This window comes from Alexandromys fortis, unplaced genomic scaffold, assembly GCF_014885135.2.
Source record: "Alexandromys fortis isolate MF-2015 unplaced genomic scaffold, M_Fortis_MF-2015_v1.1 scaffold_148, whole genome shotgun sequence".
Classification (NCBI taxonomy): Eukaryota; Metazoa; Chordata; class Mammalia; order Rodentia; family Cricetidae; genus Alexandromys; species Alexandromys fortis.
Genome location: NW_026068019.1, coordinates 3,321,886 through 3,343,321, shown reverse-complemented (window position 1 = coordinate 3,343,321; position 21,436 = coordinate 3,321,886). Strand labels below are relative to the sequence as shown.

The following is a 21,436-nucleotide window of genomic DNA, read 5'->3' as shown; positions in this document are numbered from 1 at the left end:
TGTTGATAGTGATATTTATTTTTATGTTTTGTTTGTTGTTGTTCTTTAGGTTGTCATCGTTGTCCTTGTTTCTGTTTTTAATGTTCGTGTTGGGGGGAAGGGTTGCACGTGGATGAAGTGCCCATGGGATCCAGAAGAGGGCGCTAGATTCCCCCGGAACTGGAGTTGCAGGCAGTTGTGATCTATCTGACCTGGGTGTTAGGAACCAAATTCAGGTCACGTCCTCTGCAAGAGCAGGACACATTCTTGACCTTTGAGCCATCTCTAAACCTCCATTATTTAGTTATTTTGAGACTAAATTTTACTACATCACCCAAGCTAGTCAGAAACACGCTCTCTAGTCAGATGGTTCTCCAACTGGCAGTCCTAGCACTGGGATTACAAGTGTACCTTACCATGCGCGGTAAGAGAATTCACAGCTTTGAAACTCCTGAGCCCAACCGGTGCCTCTGGTCCAAGGTCTACACTCAGGACGATGAGGCTAACAACTTAAGGCTTGCGGTCAAGCCAGCTGTGTTAAAAGAAGGAACAAAGAAAATGATGCCATCCAAAAAGCCTCTGGCACTGGAAACCGCTGCGCGGTGAAGCCTGATACAATTCGCATTCTCTAGCAAGAAAAAGGACTGTTTAATGACATAATCCCAGTATCCGTGGATTTAAATGAATTTCATCTGGTTTTCCACTCAGAAACAAAGGCGACTTGCAGTGCTTATTAATCACGAGCCCTCACTGAGGGGCTATTGTACCCGCAGCGCTGCGGGGCAGCCCCACTTCCTAATGAATAAAAAAGTAAAACAAAACACAGTGACTGCCTTTAATTTACTTGTCGTCTGCCTTACTTCACTTCCAATTACGACGACATCTTGGACTAACTTGACCTTTCCACTGTCACAAACAGGAGGGACACAGAGATCTCCTGAGAGAAACTGCTTCTCCATTTCAGTCTGAGAATAAAGCAAGCCACCAGGTTTGGTGGAGGATTAAGTAAAAGAGAAAGAAATTTTCGCTTCATTTCAAACCGGAGGTGTCCCAGAATCAGTAAACTCAGCGTGTGAAATAAAGACAGAAGTTCTTCAATCTTTTAAAACTCAGGGACACTGGGTGGGTTTTATGCATCCTATTTTTCAAGACGGATATTACTAAGACAATGTAAATAGAAATTTTCCCAGAATGTCCATAAAAGCGTAATTAACAGCACCTTAATTTCTATATACTGCTCTAGTATACTGCATCATCATGAACCTCTATTTGCTCTTTACCACAAAATGAAGCTCAAACCAGGCTGCAGAACGACCTACAAATATATCCCAGAGCCTGGAGAGACGGCTCAGCGGTTCAGGGCACTGGTTGTTCTTCTACAGGTCCTGAGTTCAATTCCAAGCATCTCCGTGGTGGCTCACAGACATATTCCAGAACCGCTAGCCCGCTCTTACTAGCACTGTGTTTTCTTTTTCCTTTCTTGCAGGGAAGGCGGGGTTGAGTTTTCAGGGCCCATCAAAGCCAAATGATTTATCGCTTACGCTTAAGAGATTTGACTTTTTAAAAGATACCATGTGACAATCTCTACTAATTTGAATCTTTAAAAAAAAATAACATAGATTTGAATTCTCTTGTCGCATGTTACAGCAACTCTCCCTGAGAATCCTTCCACAGCCCAGGCTGCTCCACTTCAGCATCCTGTCAATATCACTTTCTTGGCCTAAAATGTTCCTCTCCCAGACCTTATCTTATCATCCGAGTATAATGAGTCACTACCCTAGAGAAGCCTTCCCTAGCTGTCCCACCCCCATCCCTCTGCACTATTACCCTTCTGGGTACCACTTATCGGGGCCTGGTAAAGTGGACCCAGACATTGACTCACTCATTCCGTAGGAACTTATATTCACAGGTACTGAGGATGGAGCGATAGCTCTGGGCAGATGTCTACCCACCCTGAGCTCCTTCGGGAGGCCAAACACACAAGGGACTGTGACCCAACATCAGAAGTGCTGAGAGAAAAAAAAGGAGTGTGTGGTTGACATTCCTAACCTGGACTTGAATGAGGTTTGGGAAGGGATATATCTGTCCCTGTTGGAATGTGGGGAAAACGTCTTACGGATTCGTTTGATCCGCAGAGGTCAAACTCTCCCCACTGTTGCGTCCCTGGAGCCTATGGCTGGTCGAGACGGGGCAGGGTGCGCTGCAGTCAATTTCAAAGGGCTTTGAAACCCATGTTTGAAGATGTGGGTTTCAACTACCCGTTTGCTGGAGTGTATAAATGACACACACATGGCAGGCAGACAAAAGGATGGAGACATTCCTTTTATTAAAAACAATACATGGGAATTCATGACGAACTGGAAGCCATCTTGGAACTGCTAGATGATGCTACAAGAAATACAGCATCCCCACGTCTACAAAGGCTTAAGAACTGTTCATTTTCCCTACTCCTTTTTCAGTCGTACTTTCCTCTGGTACCCCTGCCTCCTCTCTCTTGTGCAAGAGGATTCCCCCTTGGGCCATTTCCAAAATCCTCTCAAGATTGCTCTCCAGCCTTTCTTGCTCCTCGTTTGTAAATGGCAAGGAATCACACGACTGCAGGAGAGTTGACCTCACCTACTTCAGATGGCAACATCTCCCTGCACCCCATCACCCCGTGCGCTGGCCAAACGCATCTCTTATCTGGCCCAGCAGAATCAAAAGCGTATATTTAAAAACCAACCCATCCATCTTCTAATTTACAAAACACAACATTTCACAAACTGTTTACCGACGGCCCTGCCAACAGTATTACTCAAATGCAGTGGAGTGAGAAAAGCCACAGGGAATAGTCTAGTTGGCCAAGAGTAGTATTTGGGGATCTAAAATTACAGGGGAAAATCATACAGCGTTCATTTTACTCGGTCCCAAATCTCTATCAGATGATGTTGAGCAGAAAGATTCTAAAATTGGCAGGGAGAAAGGAAAAGTCATCTTAAGGGCTGGGCTATGCCAGGACGGCCTTACAGAGAGAAGGAGGAGGGTGACTGAATAAGGTGTGTGCCCTTGAACAGCCGGCATCAGCAGCAGTGTCTGGTGGGCCAGGATAGGCCCGCAAAGCAGAGCAAATGGAGATGATTGTCAAATGAGAATCAACCCAGAGAGGAGAAAGCAGACCCTCGCAGGGTGTTTCAGGGACTGTATTTCTAACCCACTGAGTTACACTTGCCAGTCAATGTAATTCTATGCAACTCAATTAACACTGGTGCTATGGCAACCCAAGGGGCCTGGGCACAGAAAAAAAGTAACAGAGAGAACCAGGCTTCCCGGGAGCTCAGCACTGATCAAGGAACAGACATGCCCGGCCAAATGCTGAGCCAAGCAAAGGAAAATCACAGCACTTGAAAACAACAAAGTGTGAGCGGGGATTTTTTTTTTTTCACCAAAAGACCTAAGCAGTGTGTGGGCTCCAAGAAAAGAGCAGGGCAGCTCTGAGCAACCAGAGCAACTGAGCCATTGATGTCAAATCGGTTAAGCAGGGGCCTTATTCTCCAGGAACTTCTCATGAATGGGCTCACACAGCCCCACAGCAGGCCTCAGAATGAGAGTCAGGCTGTTCTACCTACTTGGCTGAATGGAGTTAACCTACCTTGCTCAGGTTCTCAGAGGAGGTTTGCCAGAGCCACGCAGGGAGGAAGCATGAAGGTCAGGATCTGAGCCCTGCACCTTAACTCCAAAGACAGCACTGACCCAAGTGGCCTCTAATTCAGGCAGATCAAATGAGAGCAAGCAATGAGAGGAAGAGAAAAACACGACCAGCACGGTGAGGCTGAAGAGGGGAGAGAAAGCACCCAGTAGTATTGCTGCCTTAAAGCCGCGTGGTCCACACACATTCCCAGTACGTGTAACTGTAGCTACCTGAAGTACTCAGTCCATGATAAACAGTACAGCGAATTAATAGGCAAAGGGAAGCATATACATTAAATATGCTTCCTATGTATCTTCCCACAAGTTCCCAAACAACAACCAGTTGGTATGACACCAACAAATTATGTTGGATTCTCTCGGCACAAAAAAAAAAAAAAGGAGTCATTATTAGTAAAACATGCATTTGAGAAAAATAAGGGCGTAGCCTCTCCCTCCACTCAAATCATTACAGCTAATTGCCACATCAGGGAGCTTTAGAAGCATAACAGTAATGGACAGCCGTTAGATATATTACTTCCTGACTTTATAATTAAAAATGTTTGGGGTCAGAGAGATGGCTCAGCAGTTAAGAGTGCCTACCTACTATTCTTGCCAAGGCCCCGGGGTCCTGTCCTCAGCAGCCACAGAGTGTCACGCAACCACCAGTAACACCAGTTCCTAGGTGTCTCTTCTGACCGTCACAGACTCCGGCATTCAAGCAGTGCATAGAAGTTTAAGAAGGCACACACACATGTACGTAAAAGTCAATAAACAAATAAGTCCTTTTTAAAACTGGGAGTTTAATAGAAAACACACATGCAACCAAACACTCCTAAGAGTTAAAATGTTTAAAACTTAATAAAATAAAAAATCTTTGGGGCCAATAGAATAGTTAGGCTGGTGAAGCCATGTTCCAGAAAGCCTGACAGAAAGCCTGAGTTCAATGCTCAGAACCCACCTGGTGGAAAGAGAGAGCCAAGTTGCCCTGATCTCCATACCTGCACTGTGGGGCACAAGCTTGTGCATGTGCAAATGTGTGTGCACACACACACAGAAACAGGGTGAGACAGAGAGATACTGAGACAGAAATACAAAAGTTTTAAAAAGCTTCTAATCATCTAGATGCTATTAGAAATATTTCCAAATTTCAAAATATTGCAAAATCATATATTCAGCAAAGATGCAACTAGGTAAATCTTTTTTTTAAGATGGAAAAGAGCACACACAACTATACTAAGAATTAAGCTCATTTGAGTGGTATTTTTTTCCCTCTAATTTGTAAGTGTGGCCTTGACCTTTCATCTCCCACACCCAGTGTCAAATCACTGGCTGGACCTGCTGAATCGTCACCTAGGTGTGACTGGTGTCAGGGTGTCACACTCCAGGGCACTTGCTGGTGCTCCCAGTATTGGACTCCATAACAATAACTCCTGCAGAGAATTTGCCAGATAATCAGAGTTTGAGAATCACTCATCTAGACCTCCCTAAAACAGGCCAGAGAAAAATGGCCAGAGGCATAAACAAATCGCCTGCAACAATTGCCTTGTCTCTTGTAACACGCCTAGGAGCTGTGGGAAAGGAGCCAAGCTAAATCTATAGTCAAGGGTTGCTTGGCAGGACAGCAATGAAGTCCCCAAACACTGCAAGGAAACCTCCAAATGCCCGTGGGGTGGTGTGCAGAACCACCTCTGAGTTGCCCCTGTGCACAGCACTCATGAGCCTAATTGGGCTCCCCTCTCCCGACCCCAAAAAAGATAAGTTGAAATCCTAACTACTGGTACCTGTGAGTTGTGAGCTGATTTGAAGCGAGGATCTTCGCTGGGACTGGCAAAGGAAAGTGGGTGAGAGTAGTATTCTTTTTCTTTCTTTCTTTTTTTTAAGAACTGTATACAGTGTTCTGTCTGCATATATGTCTGCAGGCCAGAAGAGGGCACCAGATCTCATTACAGATGGTTATGAGCCGCCATGTGACTGCTGAGAATTGAACTCAGGACCTCTGGAAGAACAAGCCAGTGCTCTTAACCACTGAGCCATCTCTCCAGCCCGAGTGGAATTCTTATATGAAGTGAGAATTTGGACACAACAAAAGGCATGAGCAGAATGAGGCCAGGTGTAGCCACACAGTAGGAAACGGTGGCATGCAATGAGAGAGGTCCTTAGAAGGAGCCAGCCCTATCAGCCCTTGATTTGCAGCTTCTGGTCACCAAAATCGTGAGACAATAAGTTTCTGTTGCTGTAAGACATCTAGTTCACAGTGTGTGGTTTTGTTCCAGTGGTGCGCACTAAATGTAATTTGGAAAACCCGGGAGCCAATTTAGATAGCAAAACACTGATTGTCACTACAACAAGGTGACAGATCACGCCTGCTGCCTCAATAAACCCCGGTTTTAATAAATAAAATGTAATACATAATAATAAAATTTATAAAATAAAAAATGATAAAAAAGTAAATTCACAGGGCGTGAAGATTTAAAAAAAAAAAAAACAACCCTGTAACTGTAATGTGTTACCTTAACCACACCTGCTCCTTGTATGACTTAATTGGGTCAAAGATTAAGAGGGGTGACATAGCCCTCAAGCTCACGGTGACCCTGACTCCTTCCTTGCCAACACTTGGAAGGAAAATGTGCGTTTTAAGACAATATCATCTATATACTGGAATGGATTTGAGTGTGCCTGGGATAGTCGCAACCATGAATGACAAAGTCAGAAACAGCATAGTCCTGCGGCTGGCAAAGGGCTTGCCGCAGAGTTAGGAAGCTTCAGCATTGCAGACCAGCCTGGGAGTGGGTGCTGCACAGACCAGGCGGGACTGGAGGAGCGCTTCACCAGGAAGACGTAAGCACTACCACAACACAGAATTTATGGTTCCTAAATGTTTGTTTTAGCTAGTGTTGAGAACACATATTTGACCCCTTGTGAACTTGACCCCGGGGTCCCTCTCCCTTCTCTTCAGTGTCTGTGCCAGATGACAGAGTTTCCCAGCTGAGCCTCCCACCCCAGCTCCCAGGACTGGGGTGAAGGCTGAGGACACAGACAGGATAGCCCTCCCGGCAGCTGCTGCGGTAAACTTTGCGGCAGATGTATTGGCAAAGCAGCTGTCAATGGTCATGGCAGGCCTGCGAAAAATGTGTGATCATCACGGGCCTCTCTCTCATGCTGGGCTAGTGAGCCAAGCCAAAGGGGACAGGAGACAGCACGAGGGTGCCCTCATGGTCACCCACCCTCCACAAGCCACGCCCCCTGAATGCTGCCATGGACAGCAGCCTCTTACACTGAGATTTTAAATATCTAGATCTCCTCTTCATGGAACTCGGTAAGCCTTTCTAGGGTTGGTTTTCAGATTTTCTTTTCTTTTTCTTTTTCTGGTTTTTTTTTTTTTTTTTTTTTTTGGTTTGGTTTGTACCCCCGCCCCAGCATGGGCTGAACGCCAATGGAAAAGCAATGGAATATCGATTTTCTGTTCCTTCCTAAGGAGAGAACAAGTCATTTGATGGGCCCTGAGCTCCGTGAGTAAAACCAGACTCCGTACTCCCTGCAGCTGGCTGCATCTCTCCCCTATTCATAGAACCTGGCACATGGTAAAAACTAAACAGATATCCGTTAAATAAATGAAAGAACCATGCATGCGTTTACAAAGGTCTGCAACGTGCCAGGCACCCGCCTGGAGTCCTGTCTGCCATCGTTCCTCTTCCCTCTGCCTCACCCTGCCAGCCCCACTTCACTCCCCTAGCCTTTCTTTTGTGTTTTCTGTTCCTACATTCAGTCTCCTCATTAGATCTGAACCCGCTGGCAAAGTTGGTCTCTGAGCCACATTAACTCTGGAAAAACATAGAGACAAAAAAAGACTAGAAGAAACAATGATGGGGTAGTTTAGACAAAGGGAAAAAAATGCAAAAACGAGGAGGGGAAAATGTCACACATCAGGGGTTTAATGTTTCCACTCCGAGGACAGTCCCTTAAGCCACAAAATCCTTCTATAAACGTTGTCATTGGAAGGAGAACACATGGGATACTGTTGCTTGATCACTACCAACAGCCCCCAATAACTGGAAAGATATAGCCCATGCTATGACTACAACTCCCAGAAACACTACACAGACAGATGGTGAGTGTGAGTGTGTCCGTCTGTGTGTCTGTCTATCTGTGTGGAAAAGCAGCAATAACATGCAATTTGGCATCCCCACACATGGACTGTGGCTGGAGCCCCAGGACCACCATGGTGGCCTGCACAGAGGCATTCTTTGCCCTGTGTGGATCTGCTGCCTGCATGCTTCTCATCTCTGGTTTGCAATTTAAGGTTCACTAAATCTTCCATCTTCTGAAGCATTTACCCATGGTACATTTAAATTAAATTTCAATCAACTCAAAGCAATCCAGGCTGGCCCAAAGGAATGCATTATTTTCTTCACTGAATTAATCAAACAATGAAGACCACAAACACATCCAACCCCCTAAGCAGAGATTCGTCTGGCTCAGTTGACATAACCTATGTAAACCCTTTAAATTATCCTTAAAGTATGGGAACTATCAAATACCATGGCTTGTGCACTGCAACCTACCCATACACTTGGTGATGTTGACACATCGCTGGCTTTGTGTTCTTGCATAATAAATTACATTCAAGTACAGTTGTGCTATCTTGACAAATTAAGGATAAAAGATTGAAAGGGATCCGCACATCAATTCATTTTGTCATCTGAGTATCATTGCCATTTACTGAAGTCATCTCACAGGGGGAAACTGGTGGAAGGATGCTTCTATCACCTCCCATCCCCTGAGCAGCAAGCTCTAACACAAAGAGAGCTAGAGACGGTATTGAATGTTTCATGTGTGTGTGTGTGTACACGCGCGCGTGCAAGTTCACACGTATGTGTGGACTTGGGTAAGTGTAAGTTTGCACACTTGTCTATGAGTGGACATAGAAGACAGAGGTAGGTGTCTTCCTCAGTTGTTTTCCACTGTTTGCTTGCTTGTTTGTTAGTTTGTTGAGTGACTTTCCTGAACCCAGAGTTCACCACTTTGTCTAGACAAACTATCCAACAAACTCCACACACCCACTGTCTCCACCTCCTAGAGACAGGCAAGGGCTCATAACTCCATGCCCAACTTCATGCACCAAAGATCAGAGCCTTGTTCCTCATGTTTGCACAGCAAACACTTTATTGACCGAGTCATCTCCCTGCGCTGCATATTTAATCTCCTGTAAATTCTTTTCAAAATAAACCATTTGAAGGTACATAATAACACAATAACTTTAAAGGAAGACAGATTGGGCATCTCTAGCCTCAAATTCCAAATTCAAAACTTTCCGAGTACTAATCAGACACCACAAGTGGAAAAATCCATACCTGACTTCATGGAAACAGTCCATTCAAAATGCGAGAACACTGAAAATGCTTTGTAAAATTACCTTCAGGTTATATATAAAGCATATATACAAACACATCTCTTTATATATAAACACATATTCAAATAAAATCAAAGTCCCAAACACTTGTTTGGCCCAAACATATGGTCCCAAACATAATGGATACAAGTGTAGCTGGTAAAAGAAAATCCACATTACATAATAATAATAATAATAATAATAATAATAATGCATACACAGGGAAAGAAGAAAGTCATGTAATATATAAATGAGAGTTTACTTGACTTGATGCAAAACTAAACTCTAAAAGTCTCTGGTCTTGGCATGACTTTCCACCCATTCCTTTCACCTTGACACCTTCAACAATCCAACAGGGGAGCCTGGATTTAGTTTATTTATTTCTGGAGAAGAAAATGTAGAATCGGAGAGACTTGGTACATAGCCACACAGCTGGTGAAGGGTTCAGCATTTGAACACAGGTCTTCTAAACCTAAGGCCTTTCTGGCCTCATGCAGCTCATCCCTGGATACAAGCGGATAGGACCAATGTTAACTCTGGGGGTCCTGTCTAAAGACACTGGTTCTTTCATCTTTCAGGACACACTGAAAAGAAGACTCCCATTAAAACCACCCATCTCTGGACTGGAGACATGACGCGGTAGTTAAGAGCAGTTGATGCTCTTCCAGAGGACCCAGGTTCACCCACACTGGGCTACTTAGAACTAATTACCTTGTAAGCCAAGGGGATCTGACACCCTCTCCTGGACTCCATGGGCATTGAACTCCCCCCATATACATACATACATACATACATACATACACACATGCATACATACACACACATACATACACACACATACATACGTTATCACTATAAAATAAAAAATAAGCACATAAATAAAAGTAATAGCTTTAAAAGCACTCCTCTCATAGATGCTATGCTTTGAATGGTGTACTTAGCTGCCCAGGCTCTGTTTCAGCAACACAATTGTTCCTAGAAGGAGTTGTGATTGGCATTTCTAGCACTGATCAGAGAAACACTAGGATGGACAGTGGAACTGAACTGTCTACAGTTGTGTCATCTACAGCGTCATCCGCAGAGCCAGAAGGAAAAATTAACCCAGAGTCTGAGGTGTATGCCACAGGTATCATGAGATGAACACAGTACAGCCACTTCCTCCAGGTCCAACCACAACTGCGCAGCCCTAACTCTCTCAACCCACAAGCGACTCCTCCTTCTAGAGCTACAGGGAGCAAAGCCAGCTACACACAGGCAGACACGTGTTCTTACCTCCCTGGCCTGGAGAAGCAGTAAGCCGTGATTCAAATGCTCACTACCAAGGTAGTTTCTTTTTTATCTGTCTGTCTATCTATCTATCTATCTATCTATCTATCTATCTATCTATCTATCTTATGTGCATTGGTTATTTGCCATGGGTGTCAGGTCCCCTGGAACTGGAATTATAGACAGTTGTGAGCTGCCATGTGGTTGCTGGGAATTGAACTCAGGAACTCTGGAAGAGCAGCAGTGCTCTTAACCACTGAGCCATCTCTCCAGCCGCCAGGTAGTTTCTTCCTAGGACTTCTTAGGAACTCTGAGCCACCAGAAAAGAGAGATCTCTGAGGCTGTCCCCTCTTCAGAAAAGGCACCCTGCAATTTCCCAAGGTATCTCCATGAAACCCCACAGCATGCAGCAGCAGGCTCTGTTGGTTTGTATGTGTGTGGGGTGGGTGGGTGAGTGTTTGTATGGGTGGACATGTGTACCAGTACATGTGCACGTGTGTGCTGTGCACATAGGGACCGCAGGTCAACCTTGAATGGCATTCCTCAGAAGCCCTCCACTTTGTTTTTCGGCAGTCTCTCATTGGCCTGGAACTCACCAATGAGGGCAGCCTGGCCAGCCAGCAAGCTCCAGGGAGCCACTGTCTTTGTCTCCCAGCTGTTTCAGGCAGGTTCGAGGGATTGAACTTGGGTCCTTATGCTTGCATGGCAAACACTTCACCAAGCAAGCTATCTCCCCAGCTTCTGCCCTGTATGTTCAGCCTTCACACAGCAATACCTCCCTGCCTCGGGGCTGTCACAGAGGGTTACCCGCCATGCTGCAGGCCGAATGTGTCTTAGCAGCTCTGAGGGAGATGCAGTTACTGGAGAAGCAATCCTAACAGAGGATAATTGCTGCCACATCTGTTGATTCTGTCAGTATAATCCAAGAACTTAAGAACAAAAAATAGAGCCAGGTAGTGATGGCACATACCTTTAATCCCAGCACAGAGGCAGGCAGATAGATCTCTGTGAGTTTGAGGACAACCTGGTCTAAAATGTGTGTGTGTGTGTGTGTGTGTGTGTGTGTGTGTGTGTGTGTACTCCTGATCAAAGCCCAAACCCTAAAACACAGAGATGGGTCCTTTTCATCTGCTTAAAATCCCTCTGTTTACTTCATGAACTAAAGGTATTGTTCAACAAACAGGGTCACCAGAATGACTGCACCACGTCTTTACTCCTCCATCAGTGTTATACAACCCAAACTAATACACAAGGCACATTGCTGAGTTTTCTTATATATCAGTAGCAGCTGAAATTTTGGACAACTCCAGTCCAGACAACAATAGCTCAAGCTCTACAAAAAGAATAGAAAATGCTTACTTTGGGGCTAGACACGATTCAGTGGGTAAGAGCACTGGCTGCTCGTGCAGAGAACCTGGCTTCAGATCTCAGCAGCAACATGATGGCTCACAACCATCTAGAACTCTCGTCTCAGGGATCTGACACCCTCTTCTGGTCTTTGCATGTACTAGGCAATACATAGTACACAGACATACATGCAGGTAAAACACTCATACAGATAAAAAAATTTATGCTTACTTTTTCTAGAATGGAAGTAATATTTTTTTATTCTCAGCTAACTTGTCAAGGGGACCTCAGTATACATTTAGCTTCATCTTTACTTTACAATGTTTATAAGAAATAGTCTTCAGTGTTCTCAAATGTGTATTACTAATAAAATAATATCATTAAGCCTGCATATTACCTGGGAAAACCCCACGTGCAGGAAGATTCTGGAAAAGAACTGGACCTCAGAGATGGAGGATGTGGGTGGCTCTTTTTTAATGTTGGGCCTGCTTAGATTGGGTCTGTAATTCCAGAAAGGTGGGGGCGGGGAGTGTGTGGCTGTCTATATTGATGCACAGTGTACTAACAGCTCATTGGGAAGGAGCTTGCTCAGCACCTGGGTAGCCTTCAACTCAGTCCCCAGCACAGCAACTATCCCTGCCTGAGTCCAGGCAAGGATCTAGAAAAGAATGTTTCTTATTGGTTGGCGCCATGTTTAAATTAATCGTATTGGTTCTAGCACACAGACTACCCTCAAACGGGATTCCCCCTGCCCCAGCACTTGACTCAAGTGAGGCAGTGATGAACGCCTGGGTTGAGTGCAGAAAACACAAACTGGGTGGACCTGCATAACCCAGTCCTTCCTCGATGGTATTACAGGCTGCAGGTGGACTGTATTTCAGATTACAACTCCTGAGGGCAGTACCTGCCTCTTCAAGAGGCTCCTGTAGAGCCCCACCCCCACCCCCACCCTGCCCCCATGCACACATACAGCCCCACCTGGCCCGCTGTGCAAGGCCGCTGTGAGTACGGCAACTTACGTTTGGTGCACCTCTGAGAGCCAGGAGCCTTACTCCAGCCATGACAGCACTGCCCTCCACAGACATTGATCCTGAAACAAAACGAGACCCCTGAGTCCAGCGATGCTCCCTTCCCGAAGAGTCAAGCTTTCAGAGCGATCCTGAAGAGCCAGTCTCTTGCTTCCGCATTCCTCTGGATTAGAGAGAGCTCTAAGAATACTCAGGATGCCCAACCCAAAGCTGCCCAAGTGGAAAGGCTAAGGAGCCATTCATTCACCTGCGAAGGATGGAGGAACCAAAGGGCCTGCATAGCAAGGGCACAGAGAATAAATCCAAACTTCCAAAATAATGACTGTCTTCATCCCCAAATTAAAAAAGAGTCAAATGTATTCTGCATATTCTCTGGGTCACTTCGATTCAGAGAGAGTCACACACACACACACACACACACACACACACACACACACACACACACGAAATCACGCCCAGGGGATCCAGCCTTGAAGAGGGAGAAAAGTCAAATGTCCAAATTAAACCGTCCTCACCACAACTTGTGACTGATGGGGGAAAAGCTGTGCAGTAAGGATACCGAATAACAAACTCTCCAAGCCCCACCGCTGTCCATGCTGAGTCTCACTAACCCTGACCCCCTACCACCGTAGGACGCCCACCCCACAGGTGCCAGGAAATCCAAGTCTACAGTTTCCAGTATGCCCAAGGAGAGCTGGGTCTTAAAAGCCAACTTTCACTCACAATCCCTTTTTCATTAGGTAAACCAAAATAAAAACCGAGTTGCAAGAAGTTTAATTGATGCCTTGGGATTAAGCTCTAGTGACTTCATGTTTACGCCCATAGTCTAGGAGCAGAAGGGTTTGCGCACAGGAGGTTACGCCCCGGGGAAGAAATAAATGCCTTTTGTGTTTCCCCCGCAGCTCCTTAACAATGCACTCGGAGTTAAACGCCTGTAAAAAGGAGCGGGCTTCCCCCGCGCTCGCCCCTTCCCGCAGCGCCCCCGGTGGGGAGGAGACAATCCCCGAGCCCCGGCGGGTCCCCGCGCGCGAGGCGGGCAGAGAGTGGGCTTACCCCTGCAGCTGTTGCTTCTGCTGAACCTGCAGCCTGGAGCCCCCGGCGCTCTGGGTGTCCTGCTGCACTTTGGAGCGCACGGCTTGCCTGCCATGTTTGGCGAAGCGGGTGACCGCCGGCTGAGCACCGGCCTTAGAGTGGAGCTGCCGGCCGGGCGCCCCCGGACGCGCGGGCTCGGGTGGCAGCGGTGATCGCAGCCCGGGTAGGGCCGCGCCGTTCGGCTGGCTGGTGCGCCGGGTCCTCTCGGCTGGGGGCCCGGCCAAAGAGCGGCTGGAGGTGGCCGATGAGCTGCGGCTGTACCTGGCGTCCAGCGCGACGTTGAAAGTCCGTGGGGGCCCAGCCAGAGGCAAAGCTCCAGCCGCCAGCCCCGGGCCCGGGCGCACCACGTACGTGATCCTCCGCACCCGGCCGTGCGCAGACCACGCTAGTAGCCCTGCCCAGAGCAGGAGTCCCCACCTGAGCCAGGCTCCCGCCATCGCGGGCAGTCTCCGGCCGCGCCTCTCGCTCTGCCCCGGCGCACTCGCTCCTTTTCCCCAAGGACTCCGCGGAGAGCCGGGACGCGCAGCGGGGTGGAGGCCGACTGGGTGGCCGCAGGGGAGGGAACTTTGCGGGCCGCTGAAAGGCAGCGGACCCCAGCCGGGAGCGGTGGCGAGCAGGGGGGCGGGAGTTTGGGTGGAGAGTAGGGGAGGGGCGCGAGCTGCCCAAGGTAAGAGTCCCCTGGCTCAGCTGGGGTGTCGCGGGGTGCAGTCGGTGTGCCACAGACGCCGACCTGCGAGGGTGGGAGAGGACGATCGTGAGCGTTGGACGCTCGGAGGCAGCCCCGGCTGCAAAGTCTTTTAAAAGTTTCTTCGCCCCGGTGGAGCCGTGTGTCAGATCTGAACAGCCAATCTGCGGCAGACGTGACGTCAGGCAGCAAATCCTAATTGGGGAAAGCTTGAGATGAGCCTGAAAACGAGCCACCACCCTCTTCATCCAGAGATTAGGGCTGTGGGTCGGGTGGACTGAGGTCCCTGCTACCCGAGTCCTCGGCCCCCAGTCCCTAGAGGAGAGAAAGAGCTCAGCAAGGTGCCGGAACGGCCCTTTTCTTCTCGCAGCCCTATAGATTTGGGCTATACAATTGGAAGGTCGGGCACTTTCTTCCCCGAGTTTCCTCGGATACTGTCGGCAGGAGCCGGATTAAAACACTAGGTCGGGTCCCAGAAAGGGATGTCCGAAGTAGGCTGAGCTGTCCACTGGATCAAAAGGAAGGTTCTCTTTAGGATGACACTCGGTGACTTGGTGGTACCCTAGTTCTGGTGTTGGAGGGTCGAGAATGCAGGACAGGCACCAGGGGGCGCCCGTGTAGATGAAGAAAGCCGCAGAGGCTGCCTGGCGGTGGTCCTCACAGAGTGGAGCTTTTAGTATTCCTCACGTGTGAAGGGGGGGATGCGGGGGGGGGGCGAGCAGTGAAAGAGAGTTTTGGAGAAAACCGGGAAATGACATCTTTACTGCTAACGTCTAAATTAGAACAATGTTATCAACAAAAAGCATGCTGTTATTCCATGCCTGAAATCCAAAGTCCTTGATAATAGTTGTATATAAAAAAGAAAGAAAGAAAGAAAGAAAGAAAGAAAGAAAGAAAGAAAGAAAGAAAGAAAGAAAGAAAGAAAGAAAGAAAGAAAGAAAGCCTGGAGAAATAGCTCAGTGGTAAAGAGCACTGACTGCTCTTTCAGAAAACCTACATTAGATTCCCAGCACCCACAAATTTGTTCACAACCATCTATAACTCCAGTTCCAGGGGGTGTGAGGCCCTCTTCTGAAAATACACACACACACACGCACACACACACGCGCGCGCGCGCACACACACACACACAGACAAAACAGTGATGCGCATAAAAGAGACAAATTTTTAAAATCATAAATTAAGAAGGATTTTTTCCCAGGCTTTGGTTTTCTCTCATATTCATAATTTTGATTCCCCTTTTTTTATTGCTACCAGCTTGGGTCAACTGGTAGCAAGTGAGAATGATTTAAGAACCATTGCTGATGAAAACGTCGTTTCAAGTTGAGGAAATACAGTACATGGCAGAAATACTGGTGTTTGATTTCAATAGACCGGGCCTCAAGGTCAGCTACCTGAACACCGACTTCCTTCAAGAGTACTGTCCTAGAGCCACTGTCAACCAGGAAATAGACCTGGCCCAGCCTAAAATGAGTTCTAATTATCACAGGGCTCAGGCATGTCGCCTCTACTCTCAGAAACCCTGCTGCCTCGTCACACAGCAACTGGGCGAAAAGTCCCTTCTAGCCCTCACAGTTTGTCCCTCTGTGCAGAATAATTTGAGTTCAGCCTCTGAGCCAGGTCAAAGTGAACCGGAGGAGGGTCAAGACACTGTCTCATGTCTGCATCAACGAAAAACACAAGACAGGGGAGGAAATGCCTGCCAAGGCCCTGCTGTGCCAAAGGCACAGATACACGGCATCCTTGTATCTCTCTGGAGCTACAAAGTATCCCAAAGCACAAGGACTTTGTGTCAAGGGAAACTATCTGGTTGGAGAAACAAGATCTAAATAGAGCATTTAAGAAGATAAACAAGCAAATTAAGTAACACTTAGAGAAAAATAACAGAAATCTCACAGGGCAGGATTTGATTTCCATGATCCTATGTCATAGTAGAGCCGATCATTCTTTGTCATCGTATGTTCAATTCACAACAGAAAACTGTCTCACAGCTGCAATCCAAACCTGCCCGTGATGATTGTGTGTGTCAGACAGGAATTTTTCTAAGCAGCCAGTTGCAGTGCACAGGCCGTGGGGAAGGAAGCGTGAGGCAAGGCTGAGAGCATTTCGGTAAGGGAGGCCGTGGCGTGGGAAGCGAGGAGGAGGGTTGACAAAGGAAGCTCAGAAATGACTCAGGACTGCATGGCCAGCAAGAAGCCTTTACTGGTCTTCAGGACTGTATGGATCTTTCTGGCAAAATGTCTCCCAGGACCAGGATGGATGGATGACATAAGCCAACGCTGCTTCCAGGACAGGAGAAGTAGCTGTCTGCAGAGGTCACAGCTGGAAGCAGACTCTCGGGACCTAACCTTGCTACTTTGAGCAAATCATTCCACCTGTCTGGATTTCTGTTTCCGGATCATCGGAAGGCTCTGTTTGGAATAGCTGTATTTGCAATGGAACTGGCTTTTATTTGGCTCTTTGATTCCACAGGAAAGTGTTTCCTAGGGAGATAGCTGAGAAGGTAAGAGCACCTGTTGGGCAACTACAAGGACCTGAGTTCAAATCCCCAGCACCCACACAAAAGCAGAACATGGTCACATGAGTTGGTAACCCCAGAACTGTACATGAGGGAAAAGGAAACAAGAGGAATTCTGGGACTTGCTGGCCACCCGCCTGGCTCCAGGTTCAGTAAGAGGCCCTGACTCACTGAACGAGGCAGAAATGTTAGCATGGAGCATCCAATGTCCTCCTCTGGTGTCTGAACAAACATAAAGGCAAGCATGCACGTGCACACACACACACCACTTAAATATACCATGCACACACCAAAAAAAATTACAAATGTCTTTTCTACCATTGAAAATATGCAAAGCAATCTTTCTTTCTCTCGACAGCAGTGGCGGGAAGGGGCACTTCTGATACATCTTCATCCAATTTATAACCTCCTGCATGAGTAATCTCCAGTGGGAATAATGTTCACACCATCCCTTGGAACCCATACACATGCTAGATCATATGTGTGTGTACACAACCATGAATATACAAGTCTATGCAGCCCCTGAGTGGAGCTGCTGGCGGATGACAGCCAAGTCACAGTTTCCATACAAGTCTCTTGTTATTCACATAACTAGGAAGATAATCCTCGAGAACTGGGCTACATTCCCCATGTAACATCACACAAAATGGCTGCTCATCTCAAACACTGAACTCACTATTAATCCTGAAAGTGAAAGCCCAGTTTCTGTCAGGGATTGAGATCAGCCGTTGCCAAGTCTCAACCCAGCTTAATGCCACAGACCCTCGTCCCAAACCCCTCTAGGGTTCAAGGTCCATTTATGTTGGCAGTACACAACTTCCTTGTTCAAAAACCAAGTCTTTAAAGATCTCATAAAACTTCTTGGACTTCAGATGGTTTTTAGAAAACAATACTCAGATGAGCTAAGTGTAAATGAATCAGAAAAGAGGATCACGTTTCCCATTAAAACCTGCGGGTTTGAAGATGAGGGAAGAGAGAGAGGCTGGCAATGGCAAACATTTCAAAGCACTTTGAGACCATTAGTCAAACTCAGAATGCAGCCAGGTTCCCTCATCTCTGCATTTTATGAGTTTTGTAATTGAAAATCTTTTCCTACATTTAGGATTAGCTACAAATCAAATTTTGTGGCTGCCCGTGATAAAAAAAAAAAAAAAAAAAAAAAAAACCTGCTTCCACAGGTGTTTTCTCCAGCCAAGGATTTCATGGACCCCCTGCTCCTAACTTGGTCCTCTCTAGTCTCATCAAGAAATTCCTAGAAAGAGAAAAGGAGAGGTGAGGTGAAGGGACAGCTGTCAAAAAGTAATTTGTCTGTACTCCACATGAACAGGGAGGCCGAGGGACAGAGGGACAGAGGAAGGGAAGCAGGATGCTAGGATTTGCATGAGTTCCTTCCAAAGACCCATAGCTTAATGGCTTGGTCCCCAGTGTGGTGTTACAGGGAGGTGATGGAACTCTTAGCAGAAGCAGCTTTGTGGGAAGTCCAGTGCCATTGGGGGTGCCTTCAAGAGCAATTGTGGGACCATGATCTCTTCCTGTTGCTCTTTTGACTTCCTGAGTCACGAGATGAGAAGCTTGGTCTGGCACACACACCTGCCATGCTGTGCCGTCTCAACAGAGACCAAGAGGAATCATGGACTGGTTCTTCCAAATCCATAAACCGAACAAGCCTTTTCACTTGTAAGTTTATTATCCAAAGTATTTCATTAGCTCAACAGAAGAGAGCTGAGTAATACAAGAGACAGAGAGAGATATGTTAGCTGGGAAAAGATCTATAGTACAAGGATGGGCAAAGGGGGCCGTGAGAATAGAACAAAACTGAGTCATAGGAGGGGAAAGGCAAGGGATCAAGGAATGAAAATGGGCACAGAGAGAGATACTCGCTCTGATTCTGGAAGCCTTTTCTGAACATCAGCGAGTTCTGACCCGAGAAGGTTATCCTGGTTTGGCCAGGAATTAAACTCACACCTGTAAAGTATGGCTGGCTGCCTTGCACCTCGCACAAAGTAGAAGAGACAGTTCCACTCCCTGTATAACGCGGGAGGCAGAGAGAATCAGCTCCAGATAGACCCCACATAGGTGCCTGATTCCTTCTCTCAGTGCTCTTTCTTGTACTGCCAACTGTTCTACCAGAAACCGGGAGTGAAGGCCAAGCCTTGTGACACACACCAGTAATCCAAGAACTGGGGAGGCTAAAGCAGGAGAATCAGGAGTTCAAGACCAGTCTGAGCTGCACGGTGAGACAGCCTCAAAAAGATGAAAAGGTGGAGGTAAAAGGATTAAAAGTATGTAACTTCCTCCGTTACACCTGGCTCAGTTTCCAGAAATAACATGAAGCTGTACAGATAAAAACGTTAGAATCTGCCTGCAGAACTGTGTGGGATCTGACAGAGACAGGCTTGCCTTGAAAAGGAACACAAGGTACTTCCAATGCAGGCAGCCATAAGGCCTGAGGGTTCCCCAGCATTTCCCGTCCTTTAGATACCTTTAGCTGTTCTTCAGTAAACATTTTATCCGCCAGGGTCTTGAACTTGCCTTTGCTGAGACTTTAAAAAAATTAAAAACTGAGAGGTCTGTCCGCCGCTCTGCACTGCTACAATAATCGAATATGTGGCGGGGAAAAAAAAGGGGAGAGAAAAAGAAGTGGGGCGATTCGCGTGCTGTGGAGACGCAAAGGCCGTGAGGAAATCGCTGAGGTGAGCAGCCGGTGCTGCCAACTTAAAGCCATGTGGTATCTGGGCTTGGGCAGTGAGGGCCACATCGGGGTCTATGACCTTACCGCAGTCGGGGTCTGAGTTGAAGTCCATGCCGCGCCTTACCTGCAGGGACCCTGAGGACATCGGAGTCTGGGCCTCACCTGAGGCCATGTTGACTTAGGAGAGCCTTGCTGCCAGGCCTTTTTCTCCGAGAGGCCTGAGTTGCCGCCAGAGGCCATAATGACTTCCGGGCCTGAGCTGCAATCGGGAGCTTCCTCTGGCTCCTTAGCCATACACAGGTGGGGGTCTATGTTGATGTCCGTGGCTCATGTTACCACCAAAGGCCACGTGGATGCCCCTAAAGCCAAGTCCATGCCTGAGGGTTGTGCTGAGCAAGCCCCGCCCCTTGCCAGCCCTGGTGATGTAGCGACGGGAGAGCTAGCCCCAGCAGCGGAACGGGCACGAGCCCCTGCAGTCTGAAAGCTGGCTCTGCTATTCCACGAAGCATGGCAGTGCCAGTGGTGGTGTGGTTGCCAGAGAGCTGGTCCTGATGGGTTGGGGGGAGGCTGGCTCCACCTCTCACCTGAGGGGAGGAGTCCCAACGGAGGCCTGGGCTGACCAACTCAGCAACCACCCAGACACACAGCCAGGGCTTTGATTGGGCGCACCCCAACATCTACCCCATCTATAACCTGCAGGGGCGTATGAAGGAACTGGTCCTCCGGAGCTATAGGATCTTCATGACTTGGGGCAACAGCTGGATCTCTGAGAGAAGTCTAGGTGAGGGTCCAGCATTGACGGAGTAGCAGAAGCCAGAGGCCTTGGACCAGACCAATGACTCGTTGCAATGAACAATTGTAAGTAAAGCTGTTTGGGCAAAAGGGTCTACTGCGGGGTACACTATAGCTTCCAATGCCACCAGGATGATGAACGAATACAAGATGGAGGGGAGAGCAAGATGGAGGAGCAAAGTGAGCTTTCTTTAGTTTTATTATTTTTTTCTTTTCTTTTGAGGGGGGAGGCTCTTGGGGTGGAGGGTGGGCATAGAAGGACTGGGAGATAAGTGGGATTGGGGTGCATGATGTGAAATTCCTAAAGAATCCATTTTTAAAATTACATATATGAATATATATGTATGTATATATGTATGTACAGAATTTACATAAATTCTATAGTACTAGATTGCAGGTCAATGCTCCCCATCTGTTGTCGTGTGTGTGTGTGTGTGTGTGTGTGTGTGTGTGTGTGTGTGTGTGCTGTCTAAGAGCACCTCACCCTGACAGTCCTGAATCTTCACTACAACGTGTACAGATAATGTAATAGGCAGACAAGTAATACCACGTGTGACTGGCATTGAAAAACCACTCCGGGGAGGAACACCAGAGAACTGGCTCAGGGATTAAGACCCGCTCTAGCAGAGAACCTGCATTCAGTTCCCAGCACCCATTAGGGAGTTTACAACCATCCATAACTCCAATTCCAGGGGCTCTGTCGCCCTCTCCTGGCCTCTGTGGGCACTGCAAGCACACCATGCACAGCCGTGCATGCAGTCCCCATCTGAACTGCCCTTCACATAACAAAAGACAGTGGCATGCAGTGGGAAGTTACCAGCAACAATCTGGCCATTAATTCAGTTTTCGCTGAGATTTCTTTTTAATGTACTTTTATTCACAACTTGTTAAAAAAAGTTTCTCTAATTAATTTTTTGAAATGTTCAAACATGTATACCAAACGCTGCTATTGCTCTCGTCCCCTGCTCTCCCACCCACCTCA

The 21,436-nt window shown here is 47.3% G+C and overlaps 1 protein-coding gene across 4 annotated transcripts in view; it reads right to left on the bottom strand.

The window, feature by feature from the left end:
- Ltbp1 (latent transforming growth factor beta binding protein 1) overlaps window positions 1–14,562 on the bottom strand; it is a 374,464-nt gene extending 359,902 nt beyond the window's left edge. For 3 of the 4 annotated variants that reach the window (XM_050162975.1, XM_050162977.1, XM_050162978.1), the window contains exons 1-2: window positions 13,729–14,561; window positions 12,667–12,737 (exon numbers count right to left, since the gene is read on the bottom strand). In XM_050162975.1, the coding sequence (XP_050018932.1) occupies window positions 12,667–12,737; window positions 13,729–14,204 (547 nt within the window). In that variant the 5' untranslated portion in view covers window positions 14,205–14,561. Of the gene's footprint in view, window positions 1–12,666; window positions 12,738–13,728 lie in introns of all 4 variants that reach the window. The other variant, XM_050162976.1, reaches the window with a different exon arrangement.
- Between the last annotated feature and the right edge of the window lie 6,874 nt (window positions 14,563–21,436).